This window comes from Mauremys mutica, chromosome 6 (assembly GCF_020497125.1).
Source record: "Mauremys mutica isolate MM-2020 ecotype Southern chromosome 6, ASM2049712v1, whole genome shotgun sequence".
Classification (NCBI taxonomy): Eukaryota; Metazoa; Chordata; order Testudines; family Geoemydidae; genus Mauremys; species Mauremys mutica.
Genome location: NC_059077.1, coordinates 115,355,337 through 115,377,235, shown reverse-complemented (window position 1 = coordinate 115,377,235; position 21,899 = coordinate 115,355,337). Strand labels below are relative to the sequence as shown.

At 40.2% G+C, this 21,899-nt stretch overlaps 1 protein-coding gene across 2 annotated transcripts in view; it reads left to right on the top strand.

Moving 5' to 3' along the window:
* The window catches only part of PTBP3 (polypyrimidine tract binding protein 3), a 106,951-nt gene extending 89,658 nt beyond the window's left edge, over nt 1-17,293 (top strand). For both annotated transcript variants that reach the window (XM_045020781.1, XM_045020780.1), the window contains 7 exons: nt 743-820; nt 2,821-2,960; nt 7,220-7,253; nt 8,010-8,102; nt 9,030-9,246; nt 10,516-10,593; nt 11,431-17,293. In XM_045020781.1, coding sequence (XP_044876716.1) covers nt 743-820; nt 2,821-2,960; nt 7,220-7,253; nt 8,010-8,102; nt 9,030-9,246; nt 10,516-10,593; nt 11,431-11,563 — 773 coding nt within the window. In that variant the 3' untranslated portion in view covers nt 11,564-17,293. The remainder of the gene's footprint in view (nt 1-742; nt 821-2,820; nt 2,961-7,219; nt 7,254-8,009; nt 8,103-9,029; nt 9,247-10,515; nt 10,594-11,430) is intronic.
* Nucleotides 17,294-21,899: the final 4,606 nt, after the last annotated feature.

Here is a 21,899-nt window from a genome sequence, read left to right as displayed (position 1 = left end):
GACACAGTCAGAGGAAGGAGCCAGCTCCTGGCAAATCTTGTTGATACCTGGTATCACATAGGATTCAAAATCCCCTGTCCGCAGCCTCACTCTGCAAAAGCTCTCAAGTTAGCTGTGGCTCAGACTTCTCTTCTTACCCTTATTCCTTCTCCCCTCCAGTTGAATTCTTAGACATGAGGAGAAACTTTTGATGTGTTACAGTGTCAGAACTGAGCTGGACACTGCTCTACCAGTCTGCTTTTTGCTGCTGTAGCTTGCCAGCAGAGTAACCTTTGTCCCAGCCTAATTTAGGAAGAGACATCAAGGCTGATGCAGAGAAAATGATCTAAACTAAATTCTAAATTTTAAAGGTAACTAAAGAAACTCCACCTAGAGATTTAACCCAAATGTAAGGGTATTGAATGGGGGTTTGGTGTGGGACGGTACAATCCATCCACTACTTACTTTTGTTTCACTGTGCTAGCATTTTCTCTCTATTCTTTTGATATTTAGTGTTCACAACATCTGCAGGTTTTTATTGCAGACCAAACAGTATAAATTCTAATTGTATCTTTTAACCTTGTAAATATTTTTTTTCAAACATCAGCTTTGGTTGTTGAACCTGAGTTCTGTAAAATACAGTAAAACCTTTGGAAAAGTGTTATTCTGAAATGTCAGTGATATGAAATGTGTCTCTACTTATCATTTTTCTATTTGCTAAATGTGTTGGAATAGATTTTAATTAGATGTGTTTGAATTCTAGGCACCCCAGGAATAATCTCTTCACCATATGCCGGGGCTGCTGGATTTGCCCCAGCCATTGGCTTTCATCAAGCTGCAGGTAAGTCTTTTATTTTTTGTTTGGTAAATTTGAAGACTGCCTTAAATTGTTGAAATCCAGCTAGTTAAACAGAATGATAATGCAGCAATATCAAGATCTAGAAGTATTCATAAAAAGCAGTCAGTCTACCTCTGTTTGCATAGCATACTACCCAAAATATTACTATTTAAATACAATTACGTGTACTATTGGTTGTCGTGATTAAGGCTACGTTTTTATTCACGGAGGTCGCAGAAGTCACAGAATTCGTGACTTCCAGCGACCACCGTGAATTCAGCCTTGTCGGCAGGGAGCTGTGGGGTCCCCCCAGAGTTTCCAGGTGGGCAGGGCCATAGCTCCCAGTGGATGCAGGCACCGGGGGCCCCCAGAGCTGCCCAAGGCTGCAGCTCCCAGCCGCCTTGGGCAGTGCCCTCCCCCCCCCCCCCCGCAGCTCCTGGCCACCGTGGGGAGGGTCATCGCGGCTCCACGTCAGGGGACCCTGGAGCTCCAAGCCCTCACAGGTGTATGGGGGGGGGGGGGCTGTAGATGTGGCGGGACTCACCCCTGCGGCACCACCTGCTGGTTGTCTCAGGGAATTAGCTCTTCCAGCTTCCGGAGCACCCTCTTCACGCCAGTGTCCCACTTGCCACTGGGCCTGAGTCCCTCCTGACTCCCCCTGCTGCCCTTTCAGGCTGGGCTGCTGCTCCTTGGCAATACCCCCACAGTCTCAGGGTCTCCCCCCTCTGGGAAACCCCAACCCTCTAACCCCCATCTTGCTTCAGTCTGGGCTACTGCCAGTCATCACCAAGCCCCTGGTTCCTGGGACAGACTGCAGTATAAAAGCCACTCATCATAGGCGAGGGGGTTCGGACCTGCTGCCTTCCTCTGCCACCCAGTACCTCCTAGGACCAGGCTCTGCAGCCTGGGGAGTTGCCAGCCTGGAGCTCCCCTGCTCCTCTGGCCTTTCCCCAGCCCCGCTTCGCTCCAGTATCTTTTGGACTCAGACAGCTAGGTCCATCTCCCTCCTCAGCTAGAGGGAGATTCTTCCAGCTGCTGGCTCACTGGCCCCAGCCCTCTTATAAGGGCCCTCATTCAGCCAGCCTTGGCCTGAATGAGGCATGGCCCCAGCTGAGGCTGCTTTCCTCAATCAGCCTAGCTTTTCCTTCCCTGCCACAGCCCTCTTCCCGGGCTGTGTTAAGCCTTTTAAGGCAGGAGCAGGTGACCACCCCGCTACAGGCCCCCAGAGCTGGGAGCAGCCCCCACAGCTGCCCAACCTCTGCAAGCTGTGTGGGGACCCTGCCACTGGGCTCCCCATTTTGTGGGATATTTTTAGTAAAAGTCAGGGACAGGTCAGAGGCTTCCGTGAATTTATCTTTATTGTCCTTGATCTATCCCTGACTTTTTCTAAAAATATCAGTGACAAAACCTTAACCTTAGTCATGGTCTACACTCCGTCATTTGTGCTCTGGCTTCGAATTCTACTAAGAAATTACACATAGTAAAAAGGGCTATTTGAAAGTGACAAAACTAGAAGTCTGATTGTAAAAATGATAGATTACTATGGCTTTTTTGCTTAACTTTTTGATATACATGCTAACTACTTTATTACTCAATATCTCCTTGCAATGTCACTGTCGCTTTATTTTAAGGGAGTGGGTTTGTATTTTGGAGTGACCATCATGAGAAGTGCAACACCCAAAAGCCTACAATTAAAAAGCAAGCTCCAGTAGCACTCATTCAGCTCCCAAAATAGCTTACCTGCCCATGCATGTCCCCCTAGCCCCCAACCCAGAGGGGGGTGGGGGTGGGGGTGTGGTTTTTGCTAGGCACAGTCGTATGACAGAAGGGACTGAGCCAAGAAAATGTGGGTGGATTAAAATATGCCTATGGAGCCTTTTATTATTGGGTGTTGAATTTATTTTTAAATAAATCAAGGTTACATAATTTGAGCGGTTTTTTTTTAGTCTTCTGAAATAGTTTTTCCACTTCCTTTGGCCCATAAGTTGAGTATCGTTTTTCAGGTCTTTCAGTCCCATCTCTTCCTGGAGCACTTGGTCCTCTCGCAATCACCACCTCTGCAGTGACTGGACGGATGGCTATTCCTGGAGTTGCTGGTGTTCCAGGAAATTCTGTTTTGCTTGTCAGCAACCTCAATCCTGATGTAAGTTTGAATGGGTGGAATCAAACAATGCAAGTAGCTGGTAGTTTGATACTGGCATAGAATATATGTTAAAATATTTGTCCTAAAATCTAAATTGGAAATTAGACAAAGGAGGATAACAAATATCTTTTTACTTTGTTCACGTCAGAAATGGCACTGCAGCCACATCACTTGCTTTAAGTAATTTGCAATATTGGCAAAGATTAAAACCATATGCTAGCTTCATAGAATCTCAGAAGAACATGGACATCCTCATTAGAAACAAATATAACATGGGGGTATAACAATGGACATACTAATTGGAAGAAGCATCTATTGAGAGTCTGCCTCTCTTGCAGTCAGTAGACCTCTGAAGTGAAGAGAATGCACATCTTACATAATCAAATACACTGAAACACAAAGCAAAGGCAGGTGTGGTCTCTGTAGGGAATGAGGATCCTCCTTGTGCCACTCTCACCCTTACAGAGGGCAGAGTATTCTCCACAAAGAAGAGATGGGTGAGAACAGGTAGTTAAGGATGAGATAGAAGGGTGACCATGAATATCCTTCTAAACTCTTGTGGGTTCTTTTCAAGCTTTCCCATTTTTCCTGGGTGGGGGGAAAAAATCGCAGGTGGTTTAGAATCCACAAGTAACATACAGGCTTGTGAGTGTCCTTTGACATACTGACATTTCCAGAAACCACTTTTTTGAAACTAATTGATAAACGTGAACATGTAGATTTGTCGTGTATTTTTAAATATACCTACCTTGTGATTTGTTTTATAAATTTGCAGTAAAATTATCAGACCAAAATATTATATAGCTATAGGATTTCAGTATTTGTTTTAGCTGATGGTGGCATAGGTAGAGTTTCTCACTAACTTATCCCTGTTCTTTGGAAACTTAGCATACATATAAAAGTGTAAAATATGTATTAAAAAGATGTCAGCTCTTATTTTCAAGTTTCTTCATTGAGTCTGTTTTGATATACTGTACAGTTAGTCTGTGAACAAATAAATGTATCATAGAAATGTAAAATAGCTGCTTGCTATTTCATACAGTTCTTTCAGGTTTACCTAACTCATCGTATCTCCAGAATTCTCTGATGGCTGTCACTGAAATAGAAGCACTCTTCTTCATGTTACCAATATTTAAAAATCTTTATTTGCAAAATTCTGATTGTACACATGCCTTTTAAATACCTGAAATGACACAATGCTACAAATGTGACAAAGCAAAGAAAAAACAGTACTGTATATATTCTCTTCATAATCTCCAACTAGTTACTTTGTCTTCGTGCAAAGCATTAGGAAACACAGATTGTGAACAATGTTGCAGTAGTTTTAAAAAAAGTCTCAGTTTGAATTTTTTTTTGTGCTGCATTGTATCCAGAACAATTTATACACAAGCCTTGTGGGCTGGCCACAAATACTGGCTTCAAAGTGGATTATCTTATTCTTGGAAAAAAATCAGTCTGTTCAACAAGGCCAAACAAAATTCCTCCTACCAGGATTTCCACAGAGGAGCTTGCAGAGCTCTTTGAGTAGGGAAAGGGCAAGGTTATGAAAATGAGCTTTCTTTTCTCACACATTTAAACCTTCTGCATGGTTAGTCCTACGCTAATCCTCCTTGCATTGGAAACCACAGAAGTTAATACATCCATTGTACACAACCCCACTGAGTGGGAACAGGGAAGAAAGGAGATAGAAAGATAACCTAAGACCTAACTTTTTAAAACAAATGTTGGGTTGTACCCTGATTACTGTAGTAGAAGGCTGGGAGTGCCTCTTGCTGCTGACAACCAAAGATGACGACTCTCTCATTCCTAAGTGAACATATACTGCTAAACCATATGCACATGTGAAACATAGATCAAAGCTATTTGTAGCACTGCTGTTTTGTTCACTACTCATTGCAATTCTAAAAAGGCAATGCCAAGAACTTTGAATGCATGCTACAGTGTAAGCTAAACAGATAATGCCAACCCTTTTGAAAAGGTCATTTAAAACTCAGAACGCTGGACATGTGCTACATGGAGAGTACCCCCGTTGGTGACTTTGTTATAAGGGTACCATTTGTGCTTCAATAGTTACTCTGTTTGGGACAAATTCTTCTCATAGCTGCATGCATACGATTCAACTTCATCCCCTTCCTGCATGTAGCTCCTAGCTATGCTGTTGAGCCTGCAGCAGGAGCTCCAGCAACAGAAGCAACTCCTGCATGATGCCTGAATTTAGGATGCTCACCTTGCCCTCTCACACTACATATGTATTTATTTTTTACTCACAAATGGCAAGCCGGCATAGCTGAACTTGGAGCTTGCTTCATGAAATTTTTAAGGAAAAGGGCTTCATTTCCTATGGTGGTCTGTTATTACTGTTCATAGGTTCTTTTGAATGGGTTTTTTTTACCCACAAAAGCTTATGCCCTAATAAATCTGTTAGTCTTTAAGGTGCCACCGGACTCCTCGTTTTTATGTTCCTCTAGATCAGGGGTCTCAAACATGCGGCCCGCGGAGCTCTTCCCTGCGGCCCGCGGAGCTCCCCAGGGCCGCCCAGAGGGGGGGGCAAAGGGGGCAATTTGCCCCGGGCTCCGCAGGGGCCCCCAAGAGAAAAGCGGAGGCTCCTGCCTCCGCCCCTCTCCTGGAGCCTCGGCGCATAGAGCGCCGAGCCTCCGTCCGAGCGCCTGAGCCCCGATCCGAGCCGCGTGGGGAGGGGGCGGGGCTGGGAGCTCTGGGCTGAGCGCTGCGCTCGGCGTGGAGCTCACAGCCCCGCCCCCTCACCACGCGGCTCTGAGCGGGACGAAGCTCAGGCCTCGCCGGAGACGCGCTCGGGTAAGGGGGGGGAAAGCGGGAGCCGCCGGGGCCTGGGTGGGAAGTGGGACCCGCCGGGGCCGGGCCGTGGGGGGGGGGGGGAAGGGAAGCGAGACCCGCCGGGCCGGGCGGTGGGGGAGGGAAGCGAGACCCGCCGGGCTGGGCGGTGGGGGTGGGGGAGGGAAGCGAGACCCGCCGGGGCTGCGCCGCACCGCGCCGGGGGGTGGGGGAGGGAAGCGGGACCGGCCGGGGCCGGGGTGGGAAGCGGGACCGGCCGGGGTGGGGAAAAGAGGGACCCGCCGCCGCCGAAGCGCAGCCCGGTCTTCGGCGGTGGGGGGCCCCTTCTGTTCCAGGACCCGCTGCCTAAGTGCCCCGCCGCCAAGCCACCAAACAGCTGTTGGTGGCGCTTAGCACTTTCCAGGAGGGAGGGGGGAGGAGCAGGGAGCCGCGCGATTAGGGGAGGAGGTGGAGAAGAGACAGGGCAGGGGCGGGGCCTCATGGAAGGGGTGGATTGGGGGTGGGGCCAGGGGCAGCAAGGGGGCGTGTCAGTGATGTGGCCCTCGGGCCAATGCACTAGTCCTCATGCGGCCCTCGGGGTCATTTGAGTTTGAGACCCCTGCTCTAGATTCTGATTCAACAAACCACCCCTGTTCATAAAACACTGAAGCATGTGCTTTACATTAAAGCATAAGCTTGAGTGCTTTAGTGATTGAGAACTTGTTTGAAAACAAGAATTGGTTCATGCAGATTATTTTCATTTAGCAGCTACTTACACTGCTCTCTAGCAGGGGTTCTCAAACTTCACTGCACCATGACCCTCTTCTGACCACAAAAATTACAAGACCACCCCAGGAAGGGAGGAATGAAGCCTGAGCCCACCCAAGCCCCGATGCCCCAAGCCAGGGGGCCAAAGCTGAACCCCAAGGGCTTCCACCTGGGGAGGGGACCTGTAATCTGAAGCCCAAGCCTGAGTCCTGCCACACAGGGCTGAAGCCCTTGGGCTTTGGCCTTAAGCAGTGGGGCTTGGGCTTTCGGCCTGGGCCCTTGCAAGTCTGACACCAGCCCTGGCAACCCCATTAAAAAGGGGTCGCGACCCACTTTGGGGACACGACCTACAGTTTGAGACCTGCTGCTCTGTAGTAGGCAAGTTCATACTATTGCAAAAGATGAAGAATGGAGCATATAGGGTTGTGAACTATTGCAAATTTTATATTTGTCTGTTGAAAACATTTTGCGTGTTAAAACGCATTATGCTGCATCCATTGGGGTAAGCGGATGAAATTATTGGGGAAAATATGAAAAGAATGTCTTTTTAAAAAACAAACAACCCAAGCATGATGTTTTTACCAGTTTGCAGTAGTACTTGGTAACCAAAATAGTTGGCTATAATTACTTACGGCATGGATTCCTTTTATATATTCAAATGATGTTAAAATTTGTTTTGTTTTGTCTTGTCATTTATACAGGCTATCACACCTCATGGGCTCTTTATCCTATTTGGTAAGCTTTTTATTGCCTCTGCTACTACAGAACATTATTTCAAATGTACTGTGAGAAATCACAGGATCAGCATTGTTGTTCATCTGATGAACTGATATGATGCCTTAGTGGATTCTGAGTATGTGATCCCTTTCATGTTTGCCTCCCCTTCCTTTGTGTCACCAGAGTTGGGTGGGAAGACGACGTCAGAAGAAATAAAGTGAGGGCTTTGTCGATACACAGATTCTTTGTTCATGTTTTGTTGGTATCTTGAATGATCCTTTCTTTTTTATTGTTGTCAAATTTAGCAGTTAAAAATAACTGTCTATGATGTTAGTGTAACCCTAGGTGTGGTGTTCTGTCCCCTCCAGTGGCACCGAAACCACTTAGAGATTAATGAGCCTGCTACAGCTTTAGCTAAGGGTCATGCGTCTTTTAGCTCATTCAGTGGAGGCTCATGCATTTAGCTCTAGAGGTCCTGGGTTCGATCTTGCCCGTGGATGATCTGGGGTCTTTCGGTGTTAAATTAGCACTGAAAGAGATGCCACATTTATTCACAATTCCTCACTTCTTCAGAAGAATGCAGACAGAGACATAACCTTGAAAGCTCTTCATACAAAGATCCTTGCCCAGCTGTTTTAAATAGATTGATTATTCTCCATTTTTGCTGATGAACTTCAGTGATATAAACTTGACACTTGAGTGTTTTGCACTATAGATAATCAGATGCTCCAGACAAGTTAATACATTGAAAGTACCTTTTTTGGATTTCCACAGGTGTCTATGGTGATGTACATCGAGTAAAGATCATGTTTAACAAAAAAGAAAATGCTTTGGTTCAGATGGCAGATGCAACCCAGGCTCAACTAGGTACTGATAACCAGATTTTCATTGGCATGTTTGTTGTACCGATATCTGCAGTTTCCATTACAGCAGTTAACAAAATTAACAGCTGATTTGGAGTTTCAGAAGAGCTCTAGGTGTCTGCCACTCCACAATTGGCTATTCAGAATTACTGTTCAATTACTGCCTTAAACATGCTAAATGGCTACAGATCATAACTTTTTTCTATAAAATGTTCCGTTACTTCAGGCACTTCTGACATAACTTAAAAAAAAACAAACAAACCAAAACAGTAGTGTAACCCACTAGCAAAACTCAGCCTCTCATCAGTACAAAAATTGTTTAAAACTAATTTGTTTGCTCAGGATTTTGCCAAAGCAATAAGAATGCAGAGTTATCTACAGTATAGCTTAATAATGGGATGAGTATATTTGAATTTCTGTTGACAATAGTGAGTTGTAGACATTAGTAATTTTAGTGCATGCACTGTCTCAATGACCGGCACAGGAATATCAAAATACCTAATTCAACATGTTACTAAGCTTTTTGTTCTAAAGTAAGAAGCGAGTCTTTTGTAATACTCAGAGGAAAAGCTACTTTGGTGTGATACTAGGAATACTGTGCCAAACTAAGTTAAAGATTTTGAAAGTATTTTTTCTTTATTTTAAATATTCAAATGTTCAATCAAAAATAAAACTGAAAAATTGGATTAGAAAAATCTTTGTATTATCATTAAATTAAGATTTGAGGTTGTATTACATCCATTAGGATTATCTTTAGAATTTTTTGGTTTATTTAATGTAGTTAGTAGTTGCTGTTATACTTGAGAATCTGATGTCCAGCTATAAATGGCACCATTGGATAAGCTTGAAATTTTAGTCATTCAAACGGTGTGGGGATTTTTTGTTAGTCTGTTTTCCTGTTCAGATATTACTGTCAACACTTATGTTCTAGCCATGAGCCACTTAAATGGGCAGAGACTTTATGGAAAGGTGCTCCGTGCAACTCTTTCAAAGCATCAAACTGTTCAGCTTCCTCGTGAGGGACAAGAGGACCAAGGTCTGACTAAGGACTATAGCAATAGCCCTTTACATCGCTTTAAGAAGCCTGGATCTAAAAACTTCCTAAATATCTTCCCTCCATCTGCTACTCTGCATCTCTCCAACATTCCGTAAGTATCCAAATACGTACAACTCAGTTTGAAAAGGAACTTGTCTGTTAAAAAATGAGGGTTTTTTTTATTTTTTTTATTTTTTTAAAACATCTGTAGCTTGACACAGGTCTGAATATTTTCCTTTGCCTTTTTCTGTTTGCTAAGATTTAGTGATTCTGTTCCCTGTGTTCGGAAACCATAAGAATAGGTTGCAGTGTCTGTATTGCTTTTTAACCAAAGCATTTTCAGTGCATTCATTTCCAAATATAGCTTTAACAGTGACAAAGTCCTGTGACAGTTACTTCTGTAACTCCTGAAAGGGACAAATTCAGTTTTAAGAAGATCGAGTCCTTATAATGCACTCAGCAATAACTACGTGGCTGCAACCTGTTTTTCTCTGTTAGTCTGCTGTACAGATATTTTTTGCATATCCAACATTGTAGATCTGTGCTGAAGGCAAAGTTCTTGAAGACCTGTTACTAGACTTTGCTAAATAACAACATACAATAGTCATATTATACAATGAACATTATTTCTATGTAATGACTGTGCATGTAGGAATGGTGAATACACATATGATTGTTTTAAGCCACTGTTTCTTTTTCTTTTTTCTCTCTACCATTTTAAAGGGCATCTGACAGAATTTAGACTGAACATTAGGAGATGGAATCCAAACTAGCTTGTTATCTTTCTGGAGAATTAGTAACCTCTAATATTGCAGCATTGTGCTAGAACATCAGAACCAGAAAGTGAGCAAGAAAAAGAAAAACTGAGCTAGTTAATGCCATCAATTCTTAGACAAGCTTCCTTAACACTGCAACTGTGGTTGTACATAACATTATTTTAAAGGAACATTGTTTCAGAAAGGGAGGTGGGTGGAGGGACACCTTACCAAAGCTATATTCAAAGGACCACATTTTAAATAAAACATACTTTGAAAAGTAAAAATGTCCAAATCAGCTTAATTTATAATTCTAAAATAGATTTTTCTTAGATTAGAAATCAGAGTTCTGAATGAATTCCATGCAGTTGCATTTGTGAACAATGCAGGGGGAAAGCCTGAGTGTTGTCTTGGGAATCTGTAGAACACTGAAATGTTAAGTCACAATATAAAAGTCTTGACACATGGGGCCAGACTTTGTACTGACTTAAATTGATCAAAGCAAAATTTGGACCTTGGACTGTCAAACTTTTCATAGGAAGCCTGAAATGGAAGTTCAAAAGAACAGAGAGAGTATAAAATCTATAACAGGATTATAATTAATTGGAACATTTTTTTTGTTTTAGACCTTCAGTTACTGTTGATGACCTGAAGAACCTTTTTGCAGATACTGGATGTACTGTGAAAGCCTTCAAATTCTTCCAGTAAGTTGTCAGAGCAGATTAGAGCATTTAATAATTTTATTATAGAAACTTTAATCCTGAAGGATAGTGAACTGTTTTTATGTATAGAAACTGTGTATGTGAAGAAATTTTATGGACAAAGATATAACTACCTTTGCAGGGAGTTTTAGCAAACTGTTAAATCATAGAAGATTAGGGTTGGAAGAGACCTCAGGAATGTTCAACCCTCGGCTCAAAGCAGGACCATCCCCAGGTAAACCATCCCAGCCAGGGCTTTGTTAAACCATGGATCCTAACACTGTACAGTACTGACAGAAAATGAAGTATAATATAGTATCCAACTAGTATTACACGGGACTCTTTTATGACAGGATGTAGATGCACAAATTGAAATTTAGACAGAGCACTAGAAATAACTCCCCTGTTCATTTTAAAGAACTATGGGGTCTAAAATCTCATCTGAAAGGTATCAGTTGCAGCAGTACAGTGTCCTGTAGCACTATTTTGGAGCATCGATTGAATATCGATTCATAGGCAAGAATGACTCCTTTCAAATGGCCAACACTTAAACTCTCCTTAGAGGCCTTCCAGCCATAAATATTTATCCTTTTTAGCTTTTGATATGCAACAGGATCCTGGAACGAAGTGGGACCACAGCAGGCCATCTGCTTGAAGATTTATATAGTTCTGTCTGCTTCTATTTTTGTTTTAGTAGGTACATCTCTTGTTCTGATTCTTTTATTATACAGAAGTCTCAGCAGATAATACAGTGGCTGAAAAACACTATCAGTTTTTTGGGAGGTGTTGGTGTAATCAGGAATTGGTTAGAATTAATTTTGTTCTTCTGTTGAACTTCAGGAAAGATCGGAAAATGGCTCTCATCCAGTTGGGCACTGTGGAAGAAGCAATCCAGGCTCTCATTGAGCTTCATAATCATGACCTTGGGGAAAACCATCACCTCAGAGTTTCTTTCTCCAAATCTACAATCTGACTTTTCTGTGAACTTTCCTATTAAGACTGCACCACACTTTCAGTAAAACCTTCAGACAGAGACTGAAACAGCTAAGACCAACTCTTGCCTCTTAAAAAAAGAAAAAAGAAAAGAAAAACTCATGCTGAGTTTTATGTTCATGTGTATTCGTGTACACAGTAAAGAATCAAGGGATGATCTTTTCATTTGTTTTCTGCCAGTAATGTGGTCATAGGTTTAATATTCCTCCAGAAACAGTTTCTTCTATGGAATTAATCTTTAGCAACAATATTTATAGTCAAATTCCCTCCTTTGAATTATATTTCAGGAACACCCTTTTAGTTTTTGTTCCAAATTAGCCTTACACAACATTTCCAAGCCTCTTTAAAATATACCATTGAAAGAATGCTTCAGATGAAATACTAAATCTACTCCTCTGTACGGATTAAACACTAATTTAAATGTGAAAGAGTGCTTGAGTTTCTCAATGAAAAGCAAGCTTATACAATGAATATCTATTGAACAATATTTATTTTATTGAATGGTATATCCATATTTTGGCTGATCTTTCTGAATAGCTTATGCATTTTTTAAAAATCTGCAATTGTTTGTGGAGGTGAAATTATTGGAGGAAAGGCAGTGCCTTGTCTCTCCCTGGAGTAAAGTAAAATCAAAATAAATGAGATCTTTTGAAATGTGGTATCATTGACACTTGTAGCTAGGAATAGAATTATGGAATGAAAGCTTCAGATTTTTGAGTTTTTTACCATGAAATGATGTTGTGTAATATAACTTTGGAGCAATTGCAAGGAGAAAATAGTCCTGATTTCACACAGTTTTTAACATTTCTTTTCAGAAAAAAAATGTTTACAGTCTTAAGGAAAATATTCAGGTCTATCATATGGTTTGACAAATTTTTAAAAAGTTATTTTTGGTAAGGTCGTCTTTAGAAAAAAAAAATTAACCTCAAGGGTTTTTTGTACCACTATAATCTCTAATACTTAAATCAGAATTACTGTGTATTTACTTAATTTCTTATTATGTGCCTTATTATGTGCTTATGATACAATAGCTTAGAGTTTTATCTAAAGTATCTTGAAAACTGTATTGTGGGCTTGGTGAGAGATTTTTTTCTTGATCGATTAGTTTTTAAGTGTTTTCATTGTGATTTTAAAAATGTTTTTTCAATAAGTAATAGTCTGAATTCAAATTTTTGGTGCTTTGGTGTAGAGATGGGGAGGTGGGAAGAAGGATAACTCAGTGCACATCCTGTAGGCCTCTTCAAATTTACCTGGTTACAGTTGGCTGACACCAATATTTGGCTGTAAAAAATTAATTCCAGTTTCTGGATCTTATCTAATGTTTCATAATATTTTGTCTCAGGATTCCTTTTTTCCCCTCAGTACTGAGTTTACAGTACTAAAAGGTTGACTTGCTTTCCTTCATAAATATCATAACTTCAATACTGAATGTCCACTTCTGTTTGGAGAGCAAGTTGAGATGCAATTCTTACTATTTTTGTTGAATGTAGGTATAAATTTTAAAGTTATTTCTATGATTGTATTAAACAATATTAATTTTTTTATAAAAAGAAATATCCTTTTTAGAAGTTATGTCCGCAGAAATTTGATCGAGTTTTTAAAGAACTGTTCCTCTCAAACATAAATGGTTGTTTATTTCTGCTTTTGTAACTGCTATGAAAGTAGAAAAGATGTAAAGTTTTTCTGCTGTAATGGTCTGTGGCACTCATTCATCTTGGTTTTTCATTAAATCTATATTTTCTTTCCCTAATCCCAGTTGAGGATTGTCAGACAGGGACAATTCTGCAAATTTATAGATCCACACTTATAGGAGGATGATGGTCTCTGTAGCAAAAACTGAGTAACCATCCTGACACAGAAGTAAGATACATTGTTTCAAAAATTTCTGTAGAATGATAGGATTAGGAGCAGGTTATTGACTTGGCTTCCTACGTTATATTGCTTTTTATGTAGTACAGTAGGCTGATCAGAATGATGAAGTTGGCAAAACTCTATACATTTTATTGTAATATAAACATTGTTTGACAGCAGGTATGTCTATCGAGATAGATGTGTATATTGCGTAGGAGGTGTGCACACAATGAGTAAATATTTTCAAATATATTTATTTACTGAAAGATGTAAAGAGACAAGGGAGAAGTATGAGGAGTAATTTTTGGCATTTGTGATCATCTCTCTGGCCACCTTCAAGTAGCTGATCCCATGTGGGAAAACTTCAAGCTAGTTTCTTCATAATTCACAAAAATGTGTGGGATTCCTTGGTTCCACAACATTATCTTAAAATAAAACACTGCATTAGGTTGATTTTTCTAGTAGAACCTAGCACCCTTCATTTTCAGGTAGGCCCTGCTTCAGCAAGGTATTTTAACACATTTTGCATCACAAGTAGTTTCACTGATGTCAGTGGGACTATTCTTAGGGCTTTCAGACACGTGTACCTTGATGAATTGGGCCATAATGAATATGCTCCTTATTGCACTTGTTGATGACATCTACATAATTTATTAAAACATTGCCCATGTAACTTGGCCAACACTGGTGATTTTTTTTTTTTTTTTTTAAGAATTGCTGCTACCAGGGAAAGGAATTATACTGGAGATGAATGTAATTGAAGCCAGGAAAAGCAACCTTTTAAGTTTGAGTACTAGTATTGGCATGTATAATAATGAGTGGCGTGAGTGAGTATACTGTGTGTATAATATGCTGTGTGTGTATACAAATATGCACATGACATGCGTTTTAATTTATTGACCCTATAACAGAAGGTGGGAATGCTTGAACTAATCTGAAAAGATGAGGGATTTTTGGTGTGGTATTAAAAATGGAAGAACATGTTTAACTTTAAAAATGTAGCTACGCTTAGTATATGGATAAAGTCAGTTCTGGACTATTTGCAGTTTGAATTGTAGAGGCCTACAGCTTACATGTTGGCACAGATTTCTGATGTTTTGTTTCTTTAAAAGAAAAAATCTGGAGGGTGGATATTTCTATATTCAGTGTGCTTTTGTTTTGTCATACATTTATCCTGTATTTTCAGTCATTCGTTTTTGCTGTTGATCTGTAGTGTTATCCCTATCAACTTATTTTTAGGTTTGTGTACTTGTTAAAGATTATGTCTCTGTGGGAGGACTCTTTTACATAAGGTGCAGACATATCACAAATTTAAAAAATAGCAGTACATTTTAATTTGTTTGCTTTTAAATTCAGAGTTCTGGTTAAAGCTCTATCAAATTTATTTTGTTTCCTTGTATATTTCCAAACAAACAAAAATAGTCTCTCGTTTAGTAAGATATTTCTTTAGGGAGAGATCAGGCCAAAATTGAGAAATTTATCTACAAACCTAAGTCCTTAATTTGACAAGGAGCAGATCTAGGGTTGCCAATTTTGGTTGGACATATTCCTGGAGGTTTCATCACATGATATACTTTTTAATTAAAGATCAATCTTGAATTCCTGGAGACTCCAGGACAATCCTGAAAGGTTGGCAACCCTAAGTAGCTCTGTGTAGGCAGACCGCTGGCATAGATGCAGAGTTCCCTGCATGATCAAGGCTTACGAGAGATTGTGATCTTTGAAATATAGACTCTTTTAAATCCAAAAGTTCTAATGCAGAATATTCAAATTTATTTTTATTGGTCAGATCCTGAATACACGTACCAAAAACATTCAGAAGCAGAATTTTGTTTTTCCATTTTTGTTTAAACACAAAGAAATTTTAATAAGTAAAGGCCATACTGCAGGAACTAACCAGAACAAAACTTCTCCACCTATGGTGTTGTGTTCAGAGTGCTTAGAGTATGTTTTCTGCCAGTCCGAATATTTTGTAAATTAGCTGAACCTCACAGAAACTTCTGAAACTTTTAAAGTTTTAAAATTGTTATGCTTTTTCTTAATTTGACTTTATCTTGTACATTTGCCCCCTTGGTAGCACTATTCCTTGTGCACTGAGTCCCATTCTTTGCCTACATGTTGAAAAGGTCACCTTCTAAGGAGAGTTGCCTACCTGGCATTTCCTATTCTTCAGATTGAAAACATCTGTTTATGTGAAAAAGTAAATACTTGCTGCACTTGGAAAAAATATACCAGTTTGGAGTTTGTATGATCAATAAGTCCATTCCTTCTGCTACACATTTAATTAGACAGAAGGATGTGTGGAGCTTTCTTCTAAGAGTCTCTGAGACTTGCTGTTTTATCTTCTGGTATTCCTACTAACATGTACTGCTATTTTTTAAACTAGAAAGAAAGAAAGTGCAACTGCATTTAAAGCCATTTTTGTTTGCCTTTACCTTTTGTCTTGGTCTGTTAACGAGAGCAAAACTGCCAGACTTAAAATATTTTATTATTGTGCTGAAACAAAGCATTTGAGATTGCACAGGGCTTTTTCTTTAAATGAACTTTAACTCCTATTGTAGTCTAAAGATCTGTGTGTTATATACAAGACTGTTCTCAATCTTTTTTCAGAGCAAATTGTAACCATTAGGAATTGTGAATTATTTCAGAATAATTGAAAATTTCTAAAATACTTAATTTCAGGGTTTTACGGAGGAAAAAACCAAAATGGGACCAAAGTTTATGTGCCTTCAATAGTCTTAATTGAAGTTTTTTTTCTTATCTATTTCCGTCTTAAGTGGAATCAATACTCTTGTTTTCAGGAAAATGTGTATTTATATAGTTAAAAATGAATGTTGTCCCACTGATTGCATGTATGGACAATTAATTGCAACTGTTTCAATAAGGTTTCAGTTATCCCTCTCCCTTTACCATTGCAATATTCATTGTATGCAGGAATCCAAAAATAATCTGCTTGTGGTGGTGATGACAACTTGTACCCAGAGAAGCCCCTGAGAAATGGGGATGCTTGTGTAGTTGAAAGCCCTTGATAATATCATAGGTAAAGGAAAGCTTGTACCTTAGCAAGCTAATATCAGCACCGTAAACAGTTTTTCAGTTCTTGGATCTCTGCACAGTATGTGTGGTATTAGTGGAAGTCTAATCACCTACATATTAATGATTAGTCTTTTCAACCACATTCAAATTCTTTTTGGTATGTTACTCAGTTTCTGCAGAAGTTCATCCCAGACCCACAACAGCACAAGTCATAAAAGTTGCTGACCAAGCAAATTCTTGCATCAGAATGTCACCTCATTGCTCTGACCAAAGACTGTCTGTTCTGGTTTTACTGAGACATTTTGTGAAAACTTGTCTTTTCTTTCAAGCTCCTCTCTGAAACAAGACCCAGTGCAAAGTGACCTTTTATTTGAATCTACTATTGGTGAATGGACCACTTAGTGGAAAATGGGATTTTAATGTGAACCAAATGGTGTGGGATAAGGCAAGGGGTTAATGGACTATTTTTAGTACTGTATTCAAGAAAAAATAGCTCGGAGTCACACTCATTCGCTCATTTTACATGATCTGTTCAAAAAGATCCCTTTTTCAGCTTGTAAGAATGTTCATCTAACACAAGAAAATGCTGTAAATATTTGTAACAACTTTTTTTACCTGGCAAAAAAGGTTTTTGGGAACAAGTTAAAGTATAAAAATGGTTTTTATATAAACATCAATTGTCTTGTATATTTTGATATGCAACAGTACCAGCTTTCATTTGTAAAGCAGCTTGTGGCATTGGAGGAAAAGGATTCCATGTCTGTTGAGATGACTTATGTTATAAATGCAAAGAAGATGAAATATTAAAAAACCTATTTTCTAACTGCGTAGTGCATGATTAATTTGAACTTGTGTACATACAATATATTCCATTTCTTTTAAGTTTGTGTATTTGCTGATTATTACTTGAGTATCTATACTTAACTCTTTTCCTAACAACTCTAGTTGTTGTAGCATGCCTTTTAATAAATGTCATTACATCTGTGCTCTCTTAAATTTTTCTGCGTTCTTGTCTATTGCTTTGGGTTTCCCCTTGTCTTTTAATTGTAAAGCTAATGATGTCTTACTTTCATTTTTTCTTTTTTTCCATAGCCTATTTTGGCCATCTAAACTTAACCTCTTTGTTTTAAAGTATTTAACGGGATCAGTGCGCGTTTTCAAAGAGAACATACTTATTCTATAGGAACATCATGAAATTTACACAGAAGAGGGGTGAAGCACCTTGTTTCCAATAGACTGGAAAGGCATGTTGTAACTCAGAATGGGTACAGTATTTGGGGACTGCTTCATTATACGAGAGAGAGAAAATCAACCATAAGGGCACCTTGAGAGGAAATGCTTGGTGGTGTCTTAGCGCCTATAGCTTAGACATGGCCCAAGTGGCACAGGTACAGTTCCATAGCTATGCTGCTGTAGCACCACAGTGTAGATGTTTCCTACACCAACAGAAGGGGTTTTTTCGTTGTTGGTAATCCATGTCTGCCAGCGGTGGTAGCCACATCAGTGGAAGCATTCTTCCATTGATCTAGCCATATCTTCGCCTGGGGTAGGTCCACATAGCAACAGTTCTCAGGGGTGTGAATTTTTCTCACACTTAGGTCGGCATAGCTACACCCTTATCTGTTAAGGGTAGACCAGGCCTGGGACTCCCTTATACCTACTTTCATCCACTTAGTGATTGGAGTGACCAAGTTGGTGTAACTTACATGGCCAGGTTCCAAATTGTGTAACTTTAGATATTGTATTGGGGGGCCTACTTTAGCTTGTACCTTTCTAAATCCTCCTGTTAGTTCTTTTTCTCACTGTGCTTCTCCCTGCTAGCCCCTCAATGTGTGTTACACTTGCATTAGACTCACTCTAACACATGAGGCTGAATTCAGAGGTGATGTGTAAGGGTTTGTCTACACAGGGAAGTTAGTGTCAAATAGTTAGGGTGTGAACTTAAAGCTATTGTGAAATAACATCCCACATGGACACTCTTATTCCACACTAAAGGGGGCTTTGTGCAGTTTGTTAATCCTTAACCATAAGAAAAAAAAAACACTCTTAGTGCAGAATAAGTGTCGAAACAGAGTATTAGTGCAAAATAGCTATTCATCAATTGCTATTCCGAGCTAGCTATTCTGGACTTTTTCCCTCTGTGGGCAAGCCCTAAATTACACGTTGGTAATTGGGCATGAATTTAAGCAGACACCAAAGTAGGGGGAAGTTGAGGGGAATGCATTTCCCTTTTCTGTGCTAAAAGCAACACTGCTCTAGTGTGGTGAGTGCTCAGCCTGTTTGTCTATTTTAACCACTGAGTCTAAGCAAGCAAGTGTTGTAATCTAATTTTAAATAAATTATAAAGTGTCACTAAAAAAACACTACAAATATCCGACATCTAGTGCTAAGAGGACATACAGCAGTAGTAGTGAGGTCTAATGTGAGTAATGCTAACAGTGATTCCTGATACATTGTATGCTGTCCCCCAGCTTGAGGCGTATTGCACTTCCCTAGAGTAAAATGCTGCTTGACCACTGGGTAGACTTAACTAATCTCATGTAACTCTTAATTTTGTACACAGCCCTTAGATGCTACAGTCATCTGGAAAAAGTACTGATTCTGGAAGACCAGCAGCCAGCCTTTGCATTTTTTTGCTAGGGCTGCAAGACATTCTGCTCCCATTCCTACTCCCCCCCAGAAAAACCTTGATCACCAAGATAGCACGTCCATCGTGATTGCACTCCCCACAATATAGTCACGGGAAGGAATACACTCTTTCCTTGCGTTATAGGGTAGCAATGTGTTCCTGAAAATCAGGAATATCTGTACTGATTAACAGGAAAGCCTGTCCTTGGTATCACTGATTTTTTTTTTTAGTGGGTTTTCTAAATAACAGCAAACTGGGCAATCACTGCTTGTGCAGTGGCTGGTGTGTAAACATATGTACCTCAGGGACCCCCCCAAGGATTGTCATAATGCAATGTTACCGCACTGCTCTCCGCGAAGTGCCCCAGTGAGCACCACCCCTTAGTCACCCCTCTCCAACACAGATCTACAGGAGCTGGAGACTGAACTGTGCTGCATGTGGTAAGCCTACCAGTAGCTCGATTGCACCACCATCTACCGGCAGCTACTGACCCAGGCTGAGGACCAGAAGTGTGGGTACAAGCCACTTCCTACACACCACAGGGGAGCAAGGACTGAAAGTTTATGTAATCGAGTAAACAAGTGTGGCAAAGAGTGGGGGTGAAAGAAAGTGAGAAGGCTTAAAGTATACAGAAGAGGAGTGAGCAGCCTCTTTTCTGTCCCTTCCCGAAGCTACCAGACTTCCTGTGCACACCTCCCCAGCTCTCATTAAAATTATGACCTAGCAACTCCCTCTGAGAAATTTCACCTTGAAGTTTCTAGGGGTGTGTTTCACTTCCCTGGAGGTAATTGCGTCTTGACCAGCTGATAGACTTAACTAATCTCATGTAACTTTTATTATCATTACATGTAACTCATCTTTACTTTCAAACATAAATAGTGTCTGACTATTAAACTATTGTGAACATTTGCAGCTACTCGGGATCTTTTGCATACAAATTCATTAGTTGTAGCTAGGGCTTTTTGACTGTTTTTGTTCTCCTGATGTGCTTGCAAGCCCTGAGTGCCTCATCATTGGAGATCTCACTAGTTCTTTATTGAAATTTTTCAGATAACTATATGCTGTAGGAGCTACTGCAGTGAAGGGAGTTTTGAGAGTGTGCAGTACAATGCGGTGGGGTGGGTAAACTTATTGAAATCCATTCTTCCCAATCAAATTAAGATCTTCCAGTGAGGACAGTGTAGCCTGCATCACTTCAGCAAGACTTTCACAGCCGCTATGTCAGCTCCTAATCATTAAACTAATTTGTGGTTTATTCTGTTAGTATTTGAGAGTTTTGCATAAGAGCCAGCCTCTTCAACATCCTGCAAAACAATTGTTACCTTCCCCGGCCCCAGCTGTAAAGCACTCATGTCCACCACAATTGCACAACTGCGCCATTGCGCCAGAGCAATGTCATGGACCTTGTTAGGATGGAGGATGGAAATTGAACACTATATCCTGCTGAAACTGAGGAGGAATTTAGGTCAGCAGAGTGTAATTTACCTGAGTTGGAATTGGGACAGGACATAGAGTGTGGAGGGGTATTGGCCATGCAGCAGAATATTTGGTGGGGCAATTGGTTTAAGGATTTAACGGTCAGCCAGTGTTTGGATACAGGCCCTGCTTATATAGCTACCGTGGGACCAAATAAATCAATAAATCCTTGTTTCTCTTAGTATTGTAATGCTTTCCTACCATCACAAAGCTTTCATTGGTGAAAGGCAGCAGTGGCTGAATTGTGGCAACAAGGGCATTAAATGTAAGGATTTCTAAAGGGAAATTAGAAAACTAAGAGACCCACCTCATCCTAGAAGGGAGATCTGTCTTCAGTGGGCACTGCCATAATTGGTCAATGGCTTTCTGTATTTCTTTTCCCACTGCTGGTTTGTAAGGCATGTGTGGTAATGGATGTGCTCTTCTTTGCTCTGACCTATTCAATGATCAGACAACTTAAAGACCAGTGTCTGAGACAATATTCCGCTCCATTATAGTATGTGTACATTTATTAGAGCCACTGAATTGAGTTTGATGGTGAAAGTGAATTGTCAAATACCTTCTGTTATTCGTTAAACCCTAAATTATCTATAAGGAATGGGGAAGTAAGATTGGAAGTGCATTATGTATCGTAAAGTAATATCCCCACAGGCCCCAATCAAGATTGAGGCTCCACTGTGCGTGCGCGCACACAAAAAATCCCGGCCCTTAGGAGTGTGTCTACACGGCAAGTGAAGGTGTGATGATAGTATGAGTAGGCAAACCCGAGCTGGTTTAGTTAGGCGTGGCAGAATTTGATGAGTTTTTAAATAATTTTGTCAGATTATATCAATGTTTATTTTTAAGCTTTTTTTTGTATTTCATCTGTTTAAATTTTCACAATTGTGTGAAATTATGGGAGTGTCGGACAATTATTTAATGACCGTGTAATGTTGAGATTCAGAAAGTTAAAGCTTTATAACCATTAAAATACAAATTGTCAACATCACGTGTCAAGATATACAGTCAATATCCTTAAATCAACTTTATTTTCAAGCAGCATTTTTCTTTGCCTGTCTAAATTTCTGTTGTCATTGATGGAAATATTTTTAATCTATGTGTACAGTGAAATGGATGTTTACCAACACTTATCAATAAAAATCAAATCCTTCCAAGACTACCCTTAGCCTAGCTAGCACATAGTCTTGGAATTACACTTGTCTTGGAACTAACCTAGAGGGTTTTTTTAACATTTCCCTCTAGCAAGAGCTGTAAATACCACGTGCAAGATCTGAGAAAAGCAATCCTACAGCATCTAATGTAAGGCTTGTTTAAACAGTGGGGT